A 16,823-nucleotide genomic window follows, 5' to 3' on the forward strand; every position below is an offset into this window, starting at 1 on the left:
AAATAAAAAACGCTGACAAACTGCAAGCATCTGCAAAATGATATATGGATAGAAACTTAGATAGCAGCCATCACTTTTGTAACCGAAGTCATTGAATTTTTTTTATAAACAAAATTATTAAAAGGCAATGTTTTATGAATAGATAATGAAAATATGGTATAGATAGTGACAGTTTGGTGAGTGGCACCGGCAGCAATAAACATCAGATGGTGGTGTAAACAGAGCGGTCCAGTGACTCAGCAGCACACGACTTGTCTCCCACACACCCAAGCCCTCTCACTCAACTTTCTGTCTTCTAGGTTTACTCATCAGCGTTTAAGTTCACGATGGCCGCCAACTTCAAGGTGTTAAGTGAAGACAGTCAGTTTCAGGTGGAATTGACTCAGGCAGGCGGCAAGCTAGTTGTGACTGACTTCACATCAGCGAGGTGAGAAAGTTATCAGCCCCGGCGAGGCAGTGGCGATGCCTCGCCCAAATGTGTCCACACATTAAAGTTCTTACCAACTACACGTCAGAGTCAGTGGTCATGAGGTGATTGGTTCAGGATTCCTCTTGAAGGAACATTGCTTTGGTGGTGTGTTACCTATTTATGAGCACCAAACCATTTTATTCTGGTATATTTCAGTCAGTTTTATATTAATCTACTTTCTGTTTTTACTGTAAAACGTTAGTTTTTGATAGCTGTGGGATGAAGATAAGAAACAAAAACTAGTGATCTACTCGAAAAACAACATATAAACTTGTTATAAACAGGTCAAAAATTATTAGAAAGTACATTCGGCTGGGGTAGAGAGATTCGTGTTTCAGCAAAAAATGTATCATTGTGTGCTTTATTTATTTATTTATTTTTTTTTTAATTAATTCAAAATTAAGTATATATATATATATATATATATATATATATATATATATATATATATATATATATATATATATATATATATATCATCGACATCTCATCACAAATGCCAATTTTCCATAATTTTCATAATTTTTTTCCTTATTTTCCTGTTGTTGTTCACATCTTCCCCATGTTTTTTCACATAAACACAAATCATGCATTCCAAAAGCATATTCCAGAATCTTCCGGAACGTTAGAGAACACTCCAGAGTGAATATAATGTGGTCATGATGTCACTCTTGGCTTATGGAAGTTCAGTTGGGAGAGGTGATACGCTTATCCTCCCCCGGGGGATAATGTTGATACATAAACCTCTCACAGGACTCTGTAGCCTCTCTTCTCTCTCCTACTCTTGCCTACTTAAAACTTCATATTCTGTATGAATGATGTCTAGTGTCTAGTGCTGAGTCATCAGTGAGCTTTTCTGCTATGAAGAAAACAGCCAGTCTTCTGTAGGCTACTATTTTTATGTGCTATAAAGTGCAGTAGTTGCTCAACACAATGGGGGGGGGTGCAGGATGTGGGATGGAGGGGTGAAGTTAGCAACAGACAAAAGTTTTATTGAAAAAAGTGGGAATAATTAAAGCTCACTATATTTTTAGGTAATATATCAGTGTTTTCAGATACTTCATCCATTATCTATTTCCAGATGTGGACCTTGTCAACGTATTGCTCCAGTATTCGAGGAGATGGCACACAGATTTCCTAATGCAGTCTTCCTCAAAATTGATGTCAACCAGTGCCCCACAACCTCAGCCTCCCAAGGGGTAACAGCTGCCCCAACATTCATATTCTTCAGAAACAAGGTCAGTTATCAGCAATGGGTATTTCACTATCTATGAACTGCTCCTTTAATATACAGAATAACAGGTGACTTCTCCAGAGACAACCTTGTAAGTTAATACATCAAATTTGAAATAACCAAGCACCTGCCCCTCACTTCTCTCTCTCTCTCTCTTTCTTTGCATTTCTATCCATTTTCCATTCAGTAACTAACTCTAATACTTATTGCTTTCCGGAAGATAATTTTGATCTCAACTTATAGAAATAATGAAACTGCAGCTGTATGATTATTGGCCACTCTCAGTACACATCACTACTTGTTCCCTGACAGACAAAGCTGGATAGCCTGCAGGGAGCGGATCCTGAAGGGCTGGAGGCACGAATCCGGCAACACTATGGTGATGGGGAAGGGGAGGAGGCGGAAGATTCTGGGGTGCCTGGACATGTAAGTGTTGGTACAGAGAAACCAAACCTTTTATTCTTGTTTCAATATTTAGAAAAAAAAGTCTATCCTTTTTAACATGTTAGAAGAAAATCTTAATATTTTATTATAAATGTGATTAAGTTATGAAAATATTTTTTTCATAGATGCCTTCCACATGATTACTATAGCCAGAGATTATGAGAAACTCTGAATTAGAGTGATGCAAGTTCTCAAAACATGGTGTGCTGTGCCATTGTGCAACAATTACTGATGTGTGGCTTTGCACCCACTCATTCATTATACTTGGTATATAATTATTCAGAAATTCAAAATATGGCTTTTTATTCATGAAATTTTACCCAATAGCACATTTTATTATTCAGTTGCTTTCAATAATACTTCATATACCACTGTAATTATTCACTCATGTCGTCTACCACCACTTGTTATCAATACTTTCAGACGTGAAAAGTGATCTGCATGTTCTTTTCATTCATTACCACCACTATACCACTGTGTTTTGACAACCAATCCAGGTTTCAGATCCTGTGGCAGATTACTTTTAAACCTTTTATCTTTAATAAGTCAGATCAAATCAATATATTTCACTTGAACAAAATTTTTTCTTTCATGCTTATTCTTATATATATATATATATATATATATATATATATATATATATATATATATATATATATATATATATATATATATATATTTTTATTTATTTTTTTTTTTTATTCCAATGCTTTGGATCAGTATGGTGTATTCAAAACAAAGTGGATTGAGATGCACACCAGTCCACCACTAGTGTACTGAATGGAATATTCTCACAATCCATCAATTTCAGATTGACCTGATGCCAATGATCAACAAGGCAGGGTGCGAGTGCCTCAATGAGAGTGATGACCATCCATTTACCCAGGCACTCTCATCCTCTGGTGGCTACATGGAGTCTGACACAGATGAGCAGGTGGAAATTACATTTGAAACACAGAATCCTGTCTTTGTTTTTCACTTTTCATGCATTCTCCCTATAAATTATGTGCCACAGAGCCTCATCTTTATTTTTATTGTTTACTTGGTCAAGCAATTTTGTCAAAGTGAGATTGATATTAGGCAAGGCTGAACAATGTTTGGCCCTTCCAGGTAAATGTTTGACACTTGCCTTTTTACTTCCAGCTCATATTATATCTGTCCTTTAATCAAGCTGTCAAGTTGCACAGTATGAGGATCAAGGGCCCAAGTGAGAATGGCCCCAAGACACTGAAGCTTTTTATCAACCAGCCACACACCATTGACTTTGACACAGCTGAGTCTGCCAATCCTGTGCAGGAGTTGACGTGAGTGCCAGCCTTCCTTCCTACATTCCATTCCTTTTTTGTATATATTCCTTGTTTGCATTAGGAAAAGAGTTCAACACCTTACTGGCTAATTGTTGCATTAGTGAGGTGGACACAATTGGAGTGAAAGTAAGTCTTATGTGGTGACATGGCTGAAATGGGGAGATAATACATAGGCAAGTTCAGATCAGTAACCATGAAAATACAGCATTGGTAAAGTGAGAGTTGCAACAGTGAAGATTTCAGTGCAAAAACCACACAGGAAAAAGTTTGGATGCTTTGTGTAGTTATCCTTCATGAGAGATTTCCATATGGTGCCATGATAATGAAAAGAGAGAGAGAGATATATATATATATATATATATATATATATATATATATATATATATATATATATATATATATATATATATATATATATATATATATATATATATATATATATATATATATATATATATATATATATATATATATATATATATATATATATATATATATATATATATATATATATATATATATATATATATGGCATAGTGGATAAGGTGGTGAGCGTGGGATCGGGCAGACGTCCACGCGTAGGTTCGAATCCCACCATGTACAGCCTTAAAACACTTTGCCATTCGTTGAGTGGTTTAAAGTTACCTACATATCACCATGATACCCAAGTTCTAGGTGGTTACACTCAAGATGAGCTTGGGCGGTGATATGTGCCCTAATATAAACAAAATTGCCTGCGCCACTAATGGGCGGAAGCTGAACAGCGCTTCCCATACACTCTTCAAGTGTGCCTACAGGCGCTATAGACTTTACCGTAAAAAAAAAAAAAAAAAAAAAAATATATATATATATATATATATATATATATATATATATATATATATATATATATATATATATATATATAACCACAATAGCATGATGTTCACAATATATCTAGATATAATTAATGAGAAATAGATGCACAGTTCTTATGCTCAGCCTATTCTGTCACCTCATGCTGTTGTATGTAGAATATGTAGTAGTATAGATCCAGGATTATGATGATGACTTTCTTTTAATATTTCTTTGTTTAGGAAGTCTCAAATGTTCTTACTGATTAATCAATTGTCGTTTTTTGTTATGGCCAGTCTGGCTCCAAAGGACTTGGATGGAGAGCTGATACCACTCAAGTTTGTCAAGCTCCAGAATGTGATGAATCTCACTATATTCTTCAAGGACAACCAGACTGGGGAAGAAACCACCCAGGTCAGCTACCTTCAGATCATTGGATCTCCTGTCCAGACCACTAAGATGTCAGACTTCAAGAGAGTCACTGGCAAAAAGGGAGAGAGTCACTGATCACAAATGAAACTTAACTTTAATTTTTTTTGTTTCTTTAATTCTGCTAAACTTGTATCTTCAATTACCTCAAGTTACCTACCTTGCATTTTGTCAAGTCTCTTTTTCATTACAGTGAATTCTACCCTCTGTTAATACTAAGCTACATAGTGCAAAGTACAACATATTTAGGCCTACAGAATAAGGAGCAGATGATTATTACCCATATTTAATTTTCTTAGGTATATGCTTACATAATTAAGCATTGCTAAAAGTGCTAAGCAAATATATAAAATCTGATTTTTGGCCCAGCACCTTTGTGGCCCAAGCAGCTGTGTTGTGATATGCTGTGTCAGGAATCAGGATAGCTATTTCTCAATGGGTGGGTCCTTCACTAGTCTCTGAGGAGTGAAGATCCAGTATAACTCACCGTTTCGCCTGTGGCAAATACCTTAATGCTGCTTCACAACCATCTTTGCACTAGTTCTTGTCATCAGCCATTTTATTTTATTTTTATTATTTTTATTTTATTTATTTATTTATTTTTTCAGTATCAGGAGTCAATCTTAAATCAAGTTGGTACACAATTACCTTAAACAAACTCATTTGTGTGTAGATCTGTCAAACAATTTCAAGTTTTGGTGGTCCTGTTTTCCTCTTTGGTAGCTTGTTTATGATTGAATTAAAACAGAAAGGTAATATTTTATTTTTTTGGTAAGCAAATTTACTTATAATGTCTCATTGCATACAAAAGAATAAAACTAAACCTTGTATGTTATTTCACTTGAGAGATTACACACATGGTCACACACAGGATGCAAGGAGGCAGATGAAAACTAACTACTAGTGTTGCTTCATGGTAGTGCTGGTTATATGTTGATTATTATAGTTAAGATTACAAATTATTATTCCTTTCCATGTTTATCATTCCTCTTTATTCATTATCCAGTTTTCTATAGGGTGCATTTTCACTAGCAGAGTATAATGCATATTCTGCATAGAGGATAAGTATAAGTCTTCCTTTGGAGCTGTTTATTTATCATTCTTAAATGCAATTTCTTTACTTCTGAAAGCAATATAGTTTCTTTATTTTTATTCCTGGTTCATATTGGAAGTGCCTTAGGATGGCATCAGAATGACTTTCAAAAGCTAAAAATTAGTCAAGATTCCAAAGCTTTTTGTACTAAAGATTAAGAATTCTAGTTAAATTATAATTAAAACACCAATGAAAACACTCATAACTTCTGCAAGAGCATGTTTAATATAGCAAAGATGCCATAATGTCTCTGCCATAGATTGCAGTACCATTGTGATGATATATGATGGGATTTGTTGCTACTTAGACCATTATAAACTCCTTTATCTTCTTTTTTTTTTTTCTTTTTTTATGTCAAAGAAACTAAGTAAATTAAAATATAATATGTACTCAGTTATCACCACATATACCACAGGATCTATTCTTATTGAAGTGAGAGGAAGCTAACAAGGGAGTTCACAAAAAGACAGGAGCCATATCAGCTTGGAATAACTTTCATCACCAACTATAATACAGTGGCATTATCAAATGCCACTAGAGCCATATATAATCTCTTCTTAGGCTACAGTATATCTACTTACTTTGCAATATCTACTGGCATTCTATCATTTGCTTAAAAGGTTATCATACTTCATCCAGACATTCTCATTCATTCTTTCACCGCAACCAACCAATGCAGTCTACATGTTTTATATCACATTATCAAGGCACTTAAGTTTCACTTTCCTGTCACAATTGCTGAGCAATAATTCATCTTACAAAATACTAAAAGATATTTGCACAAGCTCCATCCTGTTGACATTAGTTTTAAGAGTTAAGTACAAACCATAAGACATTACACTAATCACATGTGAAGTGTAGAGAATGTTACTTTATGACAGAAAAAACTAGACTGTTAGTGTTAACAATGCCCAGATAGGGATGTGAGATAAAAAAGAGCAAATAAGTTGGATGTGCAGTACTACTGTAAGAGGCAGTTTTATAACTGGAAGGTCATGTAGTGTAAAGATATTGATCTTTGTCAGAATGACAAGTTTAACAGCAATAACTAAGCACCACTGTTTGCAAATAATTCAATATATCCAGCAAGTCCTTATAGTATTGAAGAAGAGGAAAACTTTTTAAACCATCTAAAAATAACAATGATTTGTTTAAAGCTTAAGATGTAACTCCCACTTTTTTTCTACAAACTTATACAGTATATTCCCTGAAAGAAACTTTAAAACTTATTTATAACAAAAAATGCAATTCCCACATATTTTCTAGACTAAGCACTAGAGATGAGTATTTGTTTACTGATAATATAAAATTTCACAACAAAGTAAACTTGGAAAATCAGTAAATAAAAATATATCAGTAACTGTCATTGCATATGTTGGATATGAAGTTTCAAGAAACCTTGACATTTTACTTGATTCTGTAATGTTTATTGGAGCTGTAGAAAATGAAAACTTACCTGCAACTGCTAGCATGCTAAACTTACAGCTTGTAATGCAAATACATGTGTTGATAGAGCAATATCAGGCAGACAGTGACTCAGGTCTCTCGGCACTGGCTTTCCCACAATGTCTATGATCAACATTAACCAAATAATTCAGGTATTCAATGGACAGTGTGGATAGACTTGGGTTAAAGTAGTACTGTAAGTCTCAGTCACTCACCTAACACTCTATGGAGATAAAGAGCAGATGCTTCTGGACGAGAATATTCGTGAACACGTCACTGGTGTAAAAATGATAGGGTAGAAGTTACATGGAGGAAAAAAAAGTACATAAGAGCAAACCAACTTCAAAGGAATGTTGCAGATCCTAACACCTATTTGTCAAGGAGAACCTTGTCTAGCACCTTTTAAAACTTTTGTCAATTCTAATGACAAAATTGCTTTCCTTAACTCATAATTACTGGCTGAAGGAATAATCACACTGAATTTCACATCACAGGTCTGTTTCCTTTAACATTAAAAAAAGTTCCAAACAGCAGTGTATGTACCAAGATGACTACAGAACATGCATTTACTAGCTGAGATAATTACTGACATGCCCATGTTGCTTCTTTGAGGGGGAGGCATTCTTGGGACCTCTTGGAATGTTAGGATCTGTTAAGGCTAGAAGAGAGTCAACCTGAGCAGCCAAAGTGTCCATAGCAGTGGCTATAAGTGATGGCTGGCCATGTGGAGGCTGCACCAAGCCCACCTGAGCTGAGAGAAGTGAAACACAATGCCTGACAGCTACCACTTGTTCAGAGAGTAGGCGAGCATGCTGGTAACACTGGTGGAGGCGTTTTCGGGCCTCCACCACCCATCCTTCTGTCACTGAGCGCAGGTCACTCTCTTGACTCACCTGAATGGGTTAAAACATTTGTAAGCTTAACACATCCTTACTAAAGCTGTCTCAATCAGTCAATATAATGAAACAAGTGAGTATTTGCTTTAGGGTTTGGGTTTACTTACAACTACTTGGGTAGTAACACATTAACTGTAAAAGTACCAATTAAATATGAATTATGTGCATGGGAATTAAGGTGCGCAATGTGAGCTGAGCTATCAGTGATTGGCAACAAAGCACTCATAAGAATGAAGCATGTATTATTTCAACTAATAGGCTATTGTGATGGCTGAATTCTGTACTTATCATGCAGCGTCAGGAGGAAATTCATTGGCAAGATGAGTGACAGCAGCAGTGAACATGAGGTGGAGGTGCTAAGAATCTCCCAGAAGTGACAGAAACATATGGAACAGTGAAAAACCAGCAGGAAAGCTTAAGAGACAGTGGTAAGGTGTAAGAGTCATAAGTTGGTCCTGCTTGTAACTCCTACCAGAAAAGCCAAGTGTTGGTGAGTAATGAGCACATGAAAGGGATTTTTTAAAAATCACTTAGGTCTGGGCTCACATGATAAGTGAAGAGCTTATCTGATCTTTTTTATTAATAAGAAAAATATATACAGTCAACTCTCAATTAACGTGAGTTTGAACAACGCGACTTTGATTTAACACAACTTGATATTTAAGGAGATACAACTAAATAATGCAATTTATTCAATTTAACGTGGGTTAACCCACGCTGCTTCTGAGGGGAACCGCACTTAGATGACGGCTGGATTCCTAAACAATGCCTTCCAACTTCATCAGTTAAAGGCTACTGTTCGGGAGAAATTGGTATTCTTAAGAGTGAAAGCTGCCTTCCAGCAGCTTGAGAAGGCAAGATTTACCTTTGTGCGAAGATGAACCATCATTTTGTGAACTAACTGATTTTAGAAACATTATATAAGTTATTGTTTAAATAGCCAATTTAACAATATTGTGACTGGAACCAAACCCAGGGGTGGAATCCACGAAACTTGTCAATAACGCATCGATAGTAACAAAGCTTTAGTGAACGAACAGATCTGAGGAACAACAACAACATCACCGCTGCCAGCTTCAGTCACCGCATCTCCATCTCCTAAGTTTTCTATCAGATTTCTACTTAGCTTACGATCAATAATTTCTATGTCTTTATTGCTTGATAAGTACTCATTTATGTAGAAAGCTGGTGGAATGTCCTCTCTATAGCCTGCACAGTTCAACAAGGTGGCCATTCTCTCCCATGTTAAGGCCACACTATATGGCAACTTGTGCTTTTACTTAGAAGCACTTTTTTCCCGGCTTATCAAGTCTATCAATAAATCATGCTCTGCAGCAGTAATAGGGCTGGTTCTCTTCATAAGATTTTCCATGTTGCCTGTGGTGGAACAGGGAGGCAGCGTGGTCTGGACTGCGTGGTTCAATCAGTTGAGGTAATGGTAAACAAACACCGCTACCAACCACCACCAAATTACACTCATGGTTTATTTCTTTAAACATATTAATAATAAATGTAAGAATATGGGATAATATTTCTGGCATATAAAATCATACGACAAATCACGTTCAATTAATAATTTTCTAATATCCCAGAAAACAAAGATGTGGTATTCAAGCATCCCCCTCACAGGGCAACCAGTGATGCATCAACAGTGATGGTGAGTGTGAGGGCGTGTTTTTATGTCAGTGACATATAAATGTAAAGTACTTAAAATATAAAATGAGAATGTGTGTTTTTATTATTTCTGTGACTTAGTGATGTAATTTTTTTAAGGTTTGAGTAACAAAATCCCCAAAATAGGCAGGTTTTCCAAGTGGTCAGGAAGGTAACCCCCTATTACCACTGTTTTCTATGGGTAAATTATGTTTGAATAAGGAGGCATCTCTCTCACATTAATCGAGAATTGACTATATCCTCTTTCAACAACAAATGACTATTTTCTTAATAATACATTCAAATATTATATCTATAATGTTTTATTACTATTATTATTTAAGTGTACACTTAGGAAGTGTATGTTCTATAGTATTAAAATTTTCTGGTGTTAGAATAATATCAGGACTTTCTAATATGTATTATAATTTTCCTCAAGTTCCTTTTAATACAAGATATACAAGAATATTCCTATTACTTATAAAGATATCATATAATCAAAAATGACAAATTTCAAAGTTTAATAACTTTAACTATAACTTGGTGGGAATGCCCCTTCTATTCTAGATACCTCATATCAGGAAACAACTAAGGTGTTCAAAGGCAGCAAAGGGAAGGTATTGGGAGACATGATGTAAAAAGACAGTAGCACAGTGAACGCCACAATTCAGACAGTAGGACATAAAGATGCAAGTGTAGAGGCAGCACAGAAAAAATAAGCAGGGCTAATGAATTTATGCACAACAAAAACTTCTCACCATTGACTTGGCTTGCTCTAAAGCTTTGAGGGTATGTGTCAGCTTCACACCAAGTTCCTGCATCTCAACCTCCAGCTTGTCAGCATAGGCACATTCAACAGTGCTTCGCAGTGGTGCATTACTGTGCCAGCGGGCGATGGCAGAAGTCATCTTGCGGCGAGGACCAAGCTTCCTGTGAGAACAATTTCTGCTTATGAACGACATCCAGGAATGGAGCAAATTTCCAAGTATGTAAAATGAATCGGGTATCAGCATGCAGTGCACTACACTGACTAACACATGTGCAAGGTGGAGAGTACTGCAACAATAATGCACCACAATGGCCAGCAGACACATTATGTATAAGCACATTTTAATAATTTGATCTGTGCGGCACACCATTTCCAGTATTTTTAAATATTAAAAAAATTACTAAAACATTTCATAAATTGGATGCTTCTAAATCATGAACTGGCATAAAAGGAAGGTAAAGTATCACTAGAGTGGAAGAAGGCAGTTACTGTACCACTACTTAATAGGGAGAAGTGAAGGCTCTTCTGCCATGGTCATTACTTTTGGGAAATATTCCCAAGGAGAAAGTGCAGTGTCAGAGATAGAAGCAGACATATTTTCCATCAAATAGGAAATTAATTCAATATTCATTAATATCTTAATCTACATCCAAGCTCCTCCCTCGTCCAACAACAAAGAATCTTGAGTTTGTTCAAGAACCACAAAAACAAGACAACCAAGACTCACTGTATTCCACACTCCTTGAGATCTTGGTCTGTGAGGGTAAGGAAGATTTGCAGGTCTACATCTTGCTCATGAAATACTGGCAGATAAGAACTCAATCCTACTTGATCCAACAAGGTTTCCAGGTCCGTGGGCTGGACACTTGCTGGAAAGCAATGCTCATATTCACTACTCAGGACAGATTTGTAAAGGAAAACAATCCCTATAAACAACTGCTACCAGCCATCAAAACTGTCTACACAGGTGCTGTACTAATCATGAATACTTACCTTCCAAACAGTTTTTGCTTTCATCTCTTTTAATCCCTTCAGTATCAGGATGCATTTCCATATTCATTCTGCTTATTATTTAGCAATTTTATACAGCTTTTGAAACTTATATGGGGATTAAAATAGTGAAGACTCTGGTCTTTAATCTTCTGTCTTCCATTGACACTTCATAATGCAAATAAAATTGTCAAATTATACCCAAAAATCGTGGTAAAAATGCATCTCACTACAGAAGAGTTTTGAAGTAGTTATTCAAAGTTGCATCACTGAGATTCACATATCTTGCTACTACTTCAGAAAACAGCTAGTTTTTTTTTTTTTTTTTTTTTTTACCTATTATGATACAAATAAAGGACAAACAGACAAATAAAATGTGCAAAATGTTACATCATCTTGTCTTTTCTAAAAAGAATCTAAATTTTGTCTCAAGTGTATACTTTACTGATAAATCAACTCCCTACTCTGAATAGCTATTACTTTTTTTTGGCTGCCACATCTTGCACAATTTATTTCCATACTTTACAGGTAAACTGGTAAAAAACTATGCAAGAAAGTTACGATGTATGACATGCAAAAAGCAAGCATGAAGCACATTACCATTGTCAACAGATGGAGCTGTGGCTGCTCTGCTTTTGGGGGTCATAGAGTGTCCCAACTTGGCTTCCAGGGTAGCAGGTCCATCCAACAAGCTGGGACCATTGGGACCTTAAGAGAAAAATTAATATTTGTCTGAAAACACCAGGAGGTAAATGGCATGCTTATCCAATATTACCTTGCCAAATAAATGTCATTTTGTGTGATTAATCACTTCACATGTGATCTGTCTAGCCATACATGTATATCATGTTGACACACCCCTGTATGGTAAGGAATTGGCCAAGACATGACAAAATATTCCATCTCTCAGTCTCAGTTGCCTTTACAATATGCAGAGAATACGGTAGCAGTATTCTTCCAACCAACCCACAGATTGGCCAAACAAAGTCCATTCACTACTACCACTGTTACCTCAAAACTGTTAAACATTTCAAGAAAAAGTCACAAAGTGGCTGTTGTGGCAGCAGTATTGATGCTGTGGAGATAGCAATGCTGGTAGTGGTGTGGAGATGCAGTAATGATAGTGGCAGTGGTAGAGAACACTGCTGATAACAGTAGCAGCAGCAGCCACAACAACACCAACAATAATAATAACAGTGGTATAAATTGTATTAGTGATAACTAGTAGTGATGGCACCAACAAAGGCAATAATTAATATGAAGGTGTTGGTAGTTGTGAAAATCATGGTGATTTCAGACATGATGGTTATCATTGAGTGATGAACATTATGGTGGAAGTAGTAGGTGTAGTAGGGTAGTGATGATGAGGAATAACAATGACAGTAACTTGTATGAAGATGGAGACAGTGACAGTAACAGACAGGAAGCAGCATAGTGGTGACGGTACCCTGTGCAGCCCACTGGGTGATGGTGGCAGCAATGCCAGGGAAGCCAGCATCCTGGGCCACCCTGGCAGCAGTGTGACCCTGGTGGTTGGTAAGGGTGGTGCTGGCACCAGCTCGCAGCAGTACTTCCACAGTGCCGGCATCGCCCAGCCGTGCTGCATGCATCAGAGGCGTCATGCCACTCTCTCGCTCACTGCAATGCAACCATGACGACATTACCAATAAGAATTTATTCCACAGTCAGCCAAAGTGACATGTGTATCTCCACCAAACTTTAATTACTGATATTCAGCAAGTTTTATGAAATGGTTAGGGTTAAGACAAGACTGTGTCATCAACTCAGCAACAATCAATATCTGCCAATGTATTTACCCATACCTGATACGTTTCCCAGCTATCCCATGGGAATGGTCATAATAAAGGACTTCATTCATTCTTATCTGCATCCTCCTCTCTTCTCATTCCGTGTTTACCTTTTTTCTCTGACATACTCCAGCACTGTCCTCCAATTTCAAAACGCATCATCTTACAGCCACCACATCTATCATATTCATGTACAGTACAATACAGGCAATACCAGCTTAACAAACGGGTTACGTTCCTTGCAGGGCGTTTTGGTGGCATGTAGAATGAGGGAAGACGACCTGCTGCTGACACTTATTGTTTTGAACTAGGGGGAGTGAGTGGTGCACGTTTTGTCCACGAGAAGCACTGGTGTATTCAAAAGCCTGTCGGCTTGCGTGATACAGCGGACTTTTAAACTTGGAAAAACTTACCTGAATAAAATTTTGTTAAAGCAAGTTTGGTGTTCGTTATACGAGCAGATGGTAGTAAAAGGAAACCTTCGTTGCAGCAAAATTTTGTTGTGTGAACATTCGTTAAGCAGGGATTGCCTGTACCTTTGTCATGCCAATTTCTCCTCATCTTTCTACAACGCCGAGCATCTTAAAGTGTTGCGTTTCATATTCCCAAACCTCAGTCAATCTGCATTCTCTTGCTTGTGCTTGATACCCTACATAATTTTTAGTTTCAATACTTTTCTACCGTTTCTATGTAAATCACAAGTATTTTTTAAATAACTCATCCAGCTACACAGAAATAGAGAATATGAAAAATAAGCTAACAAACAACACTACAATGGCAAAACCACAACACCACAAACAAAACCACCAACCAGTCAATGGGCAGTGTTTCATCTCTTAATTATGGCAGTATACAAAAGTAATGCAGTAACCTAATGCAAGCGAGGGTGGCTGTAGTGACATGAAAGACTTGGTATATGGTGCTTAAGACTTGAGTGATGTGTCTCACCAGGCATTGGCATTAGCTCTGTGACGCAGCAAGGTGTGCACTGAGCCACGCTGTCCTGCATGGACTGCATGGAACAGCGCTGTCCATTCACGGCAGTCACGAGTCTCCAGAATGCTGCCGGCCTGAAAGCCCCGCCACCAATCAGATATTGTGAAGCACATGCACATAGAAAACACCAGGAAGTGGAGTGACCAAAGCAAATGTGTGCAAGATAGATACAGTGCATGCAACAGGATGACCTTCAATGAAATAGGACAAATGTTGGAGCATGTTAGAAAAGATGAGAGAGGAATGAGAAGATTAAAGAATGCAAAGGGGAGATGCAAGTTCAGGACTAAATCAAGAATTCTGCTGAAGTCATCGAGAGTTCTACGACACAAGCATCAGATACATATGCTTGATTTGACATGATTCAACATTTGAGATTTTTGGAGGACCTAATAATAGTTGGATAAATACATAAAAGCTCCTAATGGGAGACGAAGGCCACTTGGAGAGTAAAACAATACAATGAAGGAGAATGCATAAAAAAGGTACTAAGAAAGGAGAGAAATTGAACATGAAGAGATAGAGAGAGGTGAAAGCTCCATCCAAGCTGGGACATTCTATGGGTGTAAGAGTTGGAGAGATAATCATATCCATATGCACAACACATAAATTTCTAGTTTTTATACTAAAAAAAGTAAACCAGCAGTGACAAATTATAAGTTGCAGTGAAGAACTAAGTCTCATTCCACTAAATGATTCATGGAAGGAGTAACTTGTATCCACGTACAGCACAATAATTGCTTTACAGTCACCTTAATGAGCATCTCCACAGCTGCTTCACTGCCACACACTGCTGCTAACATGAGTGTACTGCAACCTTGATGGTTTCGTATGTGGAGGGAGGCGCCATGTCCCAGCAGCTGCCTCACTGTATCACAGTGACCATAGTAAGCAGCATACATCAAGGCTGTCCATCCTCCAATGTTCTTCTGATTACAAGCATTCTTGTCTCTAGAATAAAAATTTGTTTATGACCTACACAAAATGACTGACGATTCATACAATATATAATAAAGAAGTGCAGTCTGATATGCCAATAAAGCGGTAGATGGAAAAATGTAAAAGAACATAAGTTGAATATCATATTAGATTTTGGTTTTGGTGCTTGTCTATCATACTTTAAAAGGAAATTAAGAAAATGAGAATGTGCAATGATGATGCATACCTACAGTAAGACCTGAGACATTTTTGCCGGACCTCTTTCCGATTTATTGGGATCACTAAATCAATAGGCATATAAACTGAAGCACTTTTAAACTCATGGCATTCATCAGATAAAAAAATTGAATAAATAATATTAATATACGTAGTGCCAAGTGCTACAAGTTTTATGATGCCTTTAACAATGTCTGTTTCCTGGCCATGACTAGAGCACTCTGGTGAATTCGTCCCTAACACATGGAAGGCAAAAGACAGGCAGACAGCTACTGACTCAGTGATGATGTCCTTGACCCGCTGGCAACAACCAATACTGGCAGCGGTGAAGATGTCCAGCGGCAGAGGGTTGGTGCCGCCCTCCTCCGCAAGCCACACGGCTAACGGTTTGTCATAGAAGCTCTGCTCCGTCCAGGTCTCCTCAAACTCGGCCATACTTGATGTTCACCACTGAAAGGACACAATCCATCATACTTAATATATACTGGGAATCCAAAGTGTGTGTACTATCGGGAAGGCTCGTATCGGGCGTGAGCCAGAGAGATCAATACATGAACCGGCTGATACATTCTGCGTCTCACTAGTGCTAAGGTAAAGGTTTTCCATGAGACACTCCCACTGTCCCCATCCACCCTGAGATTTGTGTAACACTTCCACCATTCAGTAGTAGTGCACTGCATAATAATACAGATCGGTCTGAAACGGTTATTCTGCACGTTCACCCGAACTGTGCTGAATGTCACATATATCTTGGTGATCAGGGATGTGGTCAGGTCAGATGATGTTTACCGTCTGGTGCTGGTGATGACGATGATCCATGCTATGTCACCTCAACTGGGCCCACCGCTCTGAGGCGTGATACAGGCCACACCACGCCCTGCACACACTTGTTTCAGCGCTGCACCACACAATTCGCTGGAATGAATGGGTGTTGTGTGACAGGAGGCACCATCCAAGTGTGTAAGAGGGATTAATATGTGATGGTGCATACTACCGCCCACCTTACCGCTAGTCGCCACACCGGCAATGAAGCATTTCGGTTCAGGGTGGCCACCAACTTTAGTTAAATTTGATTCAGTCTGTACATTCATGGTTCATCTCATTTGTTTATATAATACATTAATCTATTGGTGTATTGATCTTTTATTCCTGTTTTCGTTATATATCCTTTCGCTGTTGTTTCGGCTCCCATGGAGAAGTATCTATTATTTGCTTCTGTTTCAAGAATCAAAGGTTGTTTATAGTAAAGAAACTAGTACCTGCTAAATTGTGTGTCTTTTTTGTTATAAGTAATTCAATA

The 16,823-nt window shown here is 37.5% G+C and overlaps 2 protein-coding genes across 3 annotated transcripts; one reads left to right on the forward strand and one right to left on the reverse strand.

The window, feature by feature from the left end:
• Positions 1–205: 205 nt before the first annotated feature.
• LOC123516744 (thioredoxin-like protein 1) lies at positions 206–5,545 on the forward strand. Its single transcript, XM_045276349.1, has 6 exons — positions 206–427; positions 1,551–1,707; positions 2,016–2,129; positions 2,959–3,081; positions 3,291–3,451; positions 4,585–5,545. The coding sequence occupies exons 1-6, from the start codon at positions 327–329 to the stop codon at positions 4,793–4,795; spliced, it is 867 nt and encodes a 288-aa protein (XP_045132284.1). The 5' UTR covers positions 206–326; the 3' UTR covers positions 4,796–5,545.
• Positions 5,546–6,182: 637 nt separating this feature from the next.
• LOC123516743 (ankyrin repeat and SAM domain-containing protein 3-like) lies at positions 6,183–16,559 on the reverse strand. Of its 2 annotated transcripts, XM_045276348.1 has the most exons (10): positions 16,530–16,559; positions 16,313–16,438; positions 15,801–15,973; positions 15,121–15,319; positions 14,321–14,442; positions 13,012–13,202; positions 12,165–12,272; positions 11,302–11,443; positions 10,564–10,735; positions 6,183–8,149 (listed from the first exon to the last, which is right to left on the reverse strand). In XM_045276348.1, exons 3-10 carry the CDS (start codon positions 15,956–15,958, stop codon positions 7,826–7,828), a joined length of 1,416 nt encoding a protein of 471 aa, XP_045132283.1. In that variant the 5' UTR covers positions 15,959–15,973; positions 16,313–16,438; positions 16,530–16,559; the 3' UTR covers positions 6,183–7,825. The 2 variants fall into 2 exon arrangements, with proteins under 2 accessions (XP_045132283.1, XP_045132282.1); XM_045276347.1 differs by having other exon boundaries at positions 16,313–16,556.
• Between the last annotated feature and the right edge of the window lie 264 nt (positions 16,560–16,823).

This window comes from Portunus trituberculatus, chromosome 41 (assembly GCF_017591435.1).
Source record: "Portunus trituberculatus isolate SZX2019 chromosome 41, ASM1759143v1, whole genome shotgun sequence".
In the NCBI taxonomy this organism is placed as follows: Eukaryota; Metazoa; Arthropoda; class Malacostraca; order Decapoda; family Portunidae; genus Portunus; species Portunus trituberculatus.

Bases quoted from the DNA above. Each gene is read 5' to 3' on its own strand.
- LOC123516744 (XM_045276349.1), top strand. From the start codon at position 327: ATGGCCGCCAACTTCAAGGTGTTAAGTGAAGACAGTCAGTTTCAGGTG. The intron at 1,708-2,015 runs GTCAGTTATCAG...GTTCCCTGACAG, and splicing joins TCATATTCTTCAGAAACAAG to ACAAAGCTGGATAGCCTGCA. The intron at 3,452-4,584 runs GTGAGTGCCAGC...TGTTATGGCCAG, and splicing joins AATCCTGTGCAGGAGTTGAC to TCTGGCTCCAAAGGACTTGG.
- LOC123516743 (XM_045276348.1), bottom strand. From the start codon at position 15,958: ATGGCCGAGTTTGAGGAGACCTGGACGGAGCAGAGCTTCTATGACAAA. The intron at 15,320-15,800 runs GTCAGTAGCTGT...TTTTTATTCTAG, and splicing joins GTCAAGGACATCATCACTGA to AGACAAGAATGCTTGTAATC. The intron at 8,150-10,563 runs GTGAGAAGTTTT...TAACCCATTCAG, and splicing joins TAGAGCAAGCCAAGTCAATG to GTGAGTCAAGAGAGTGACCT.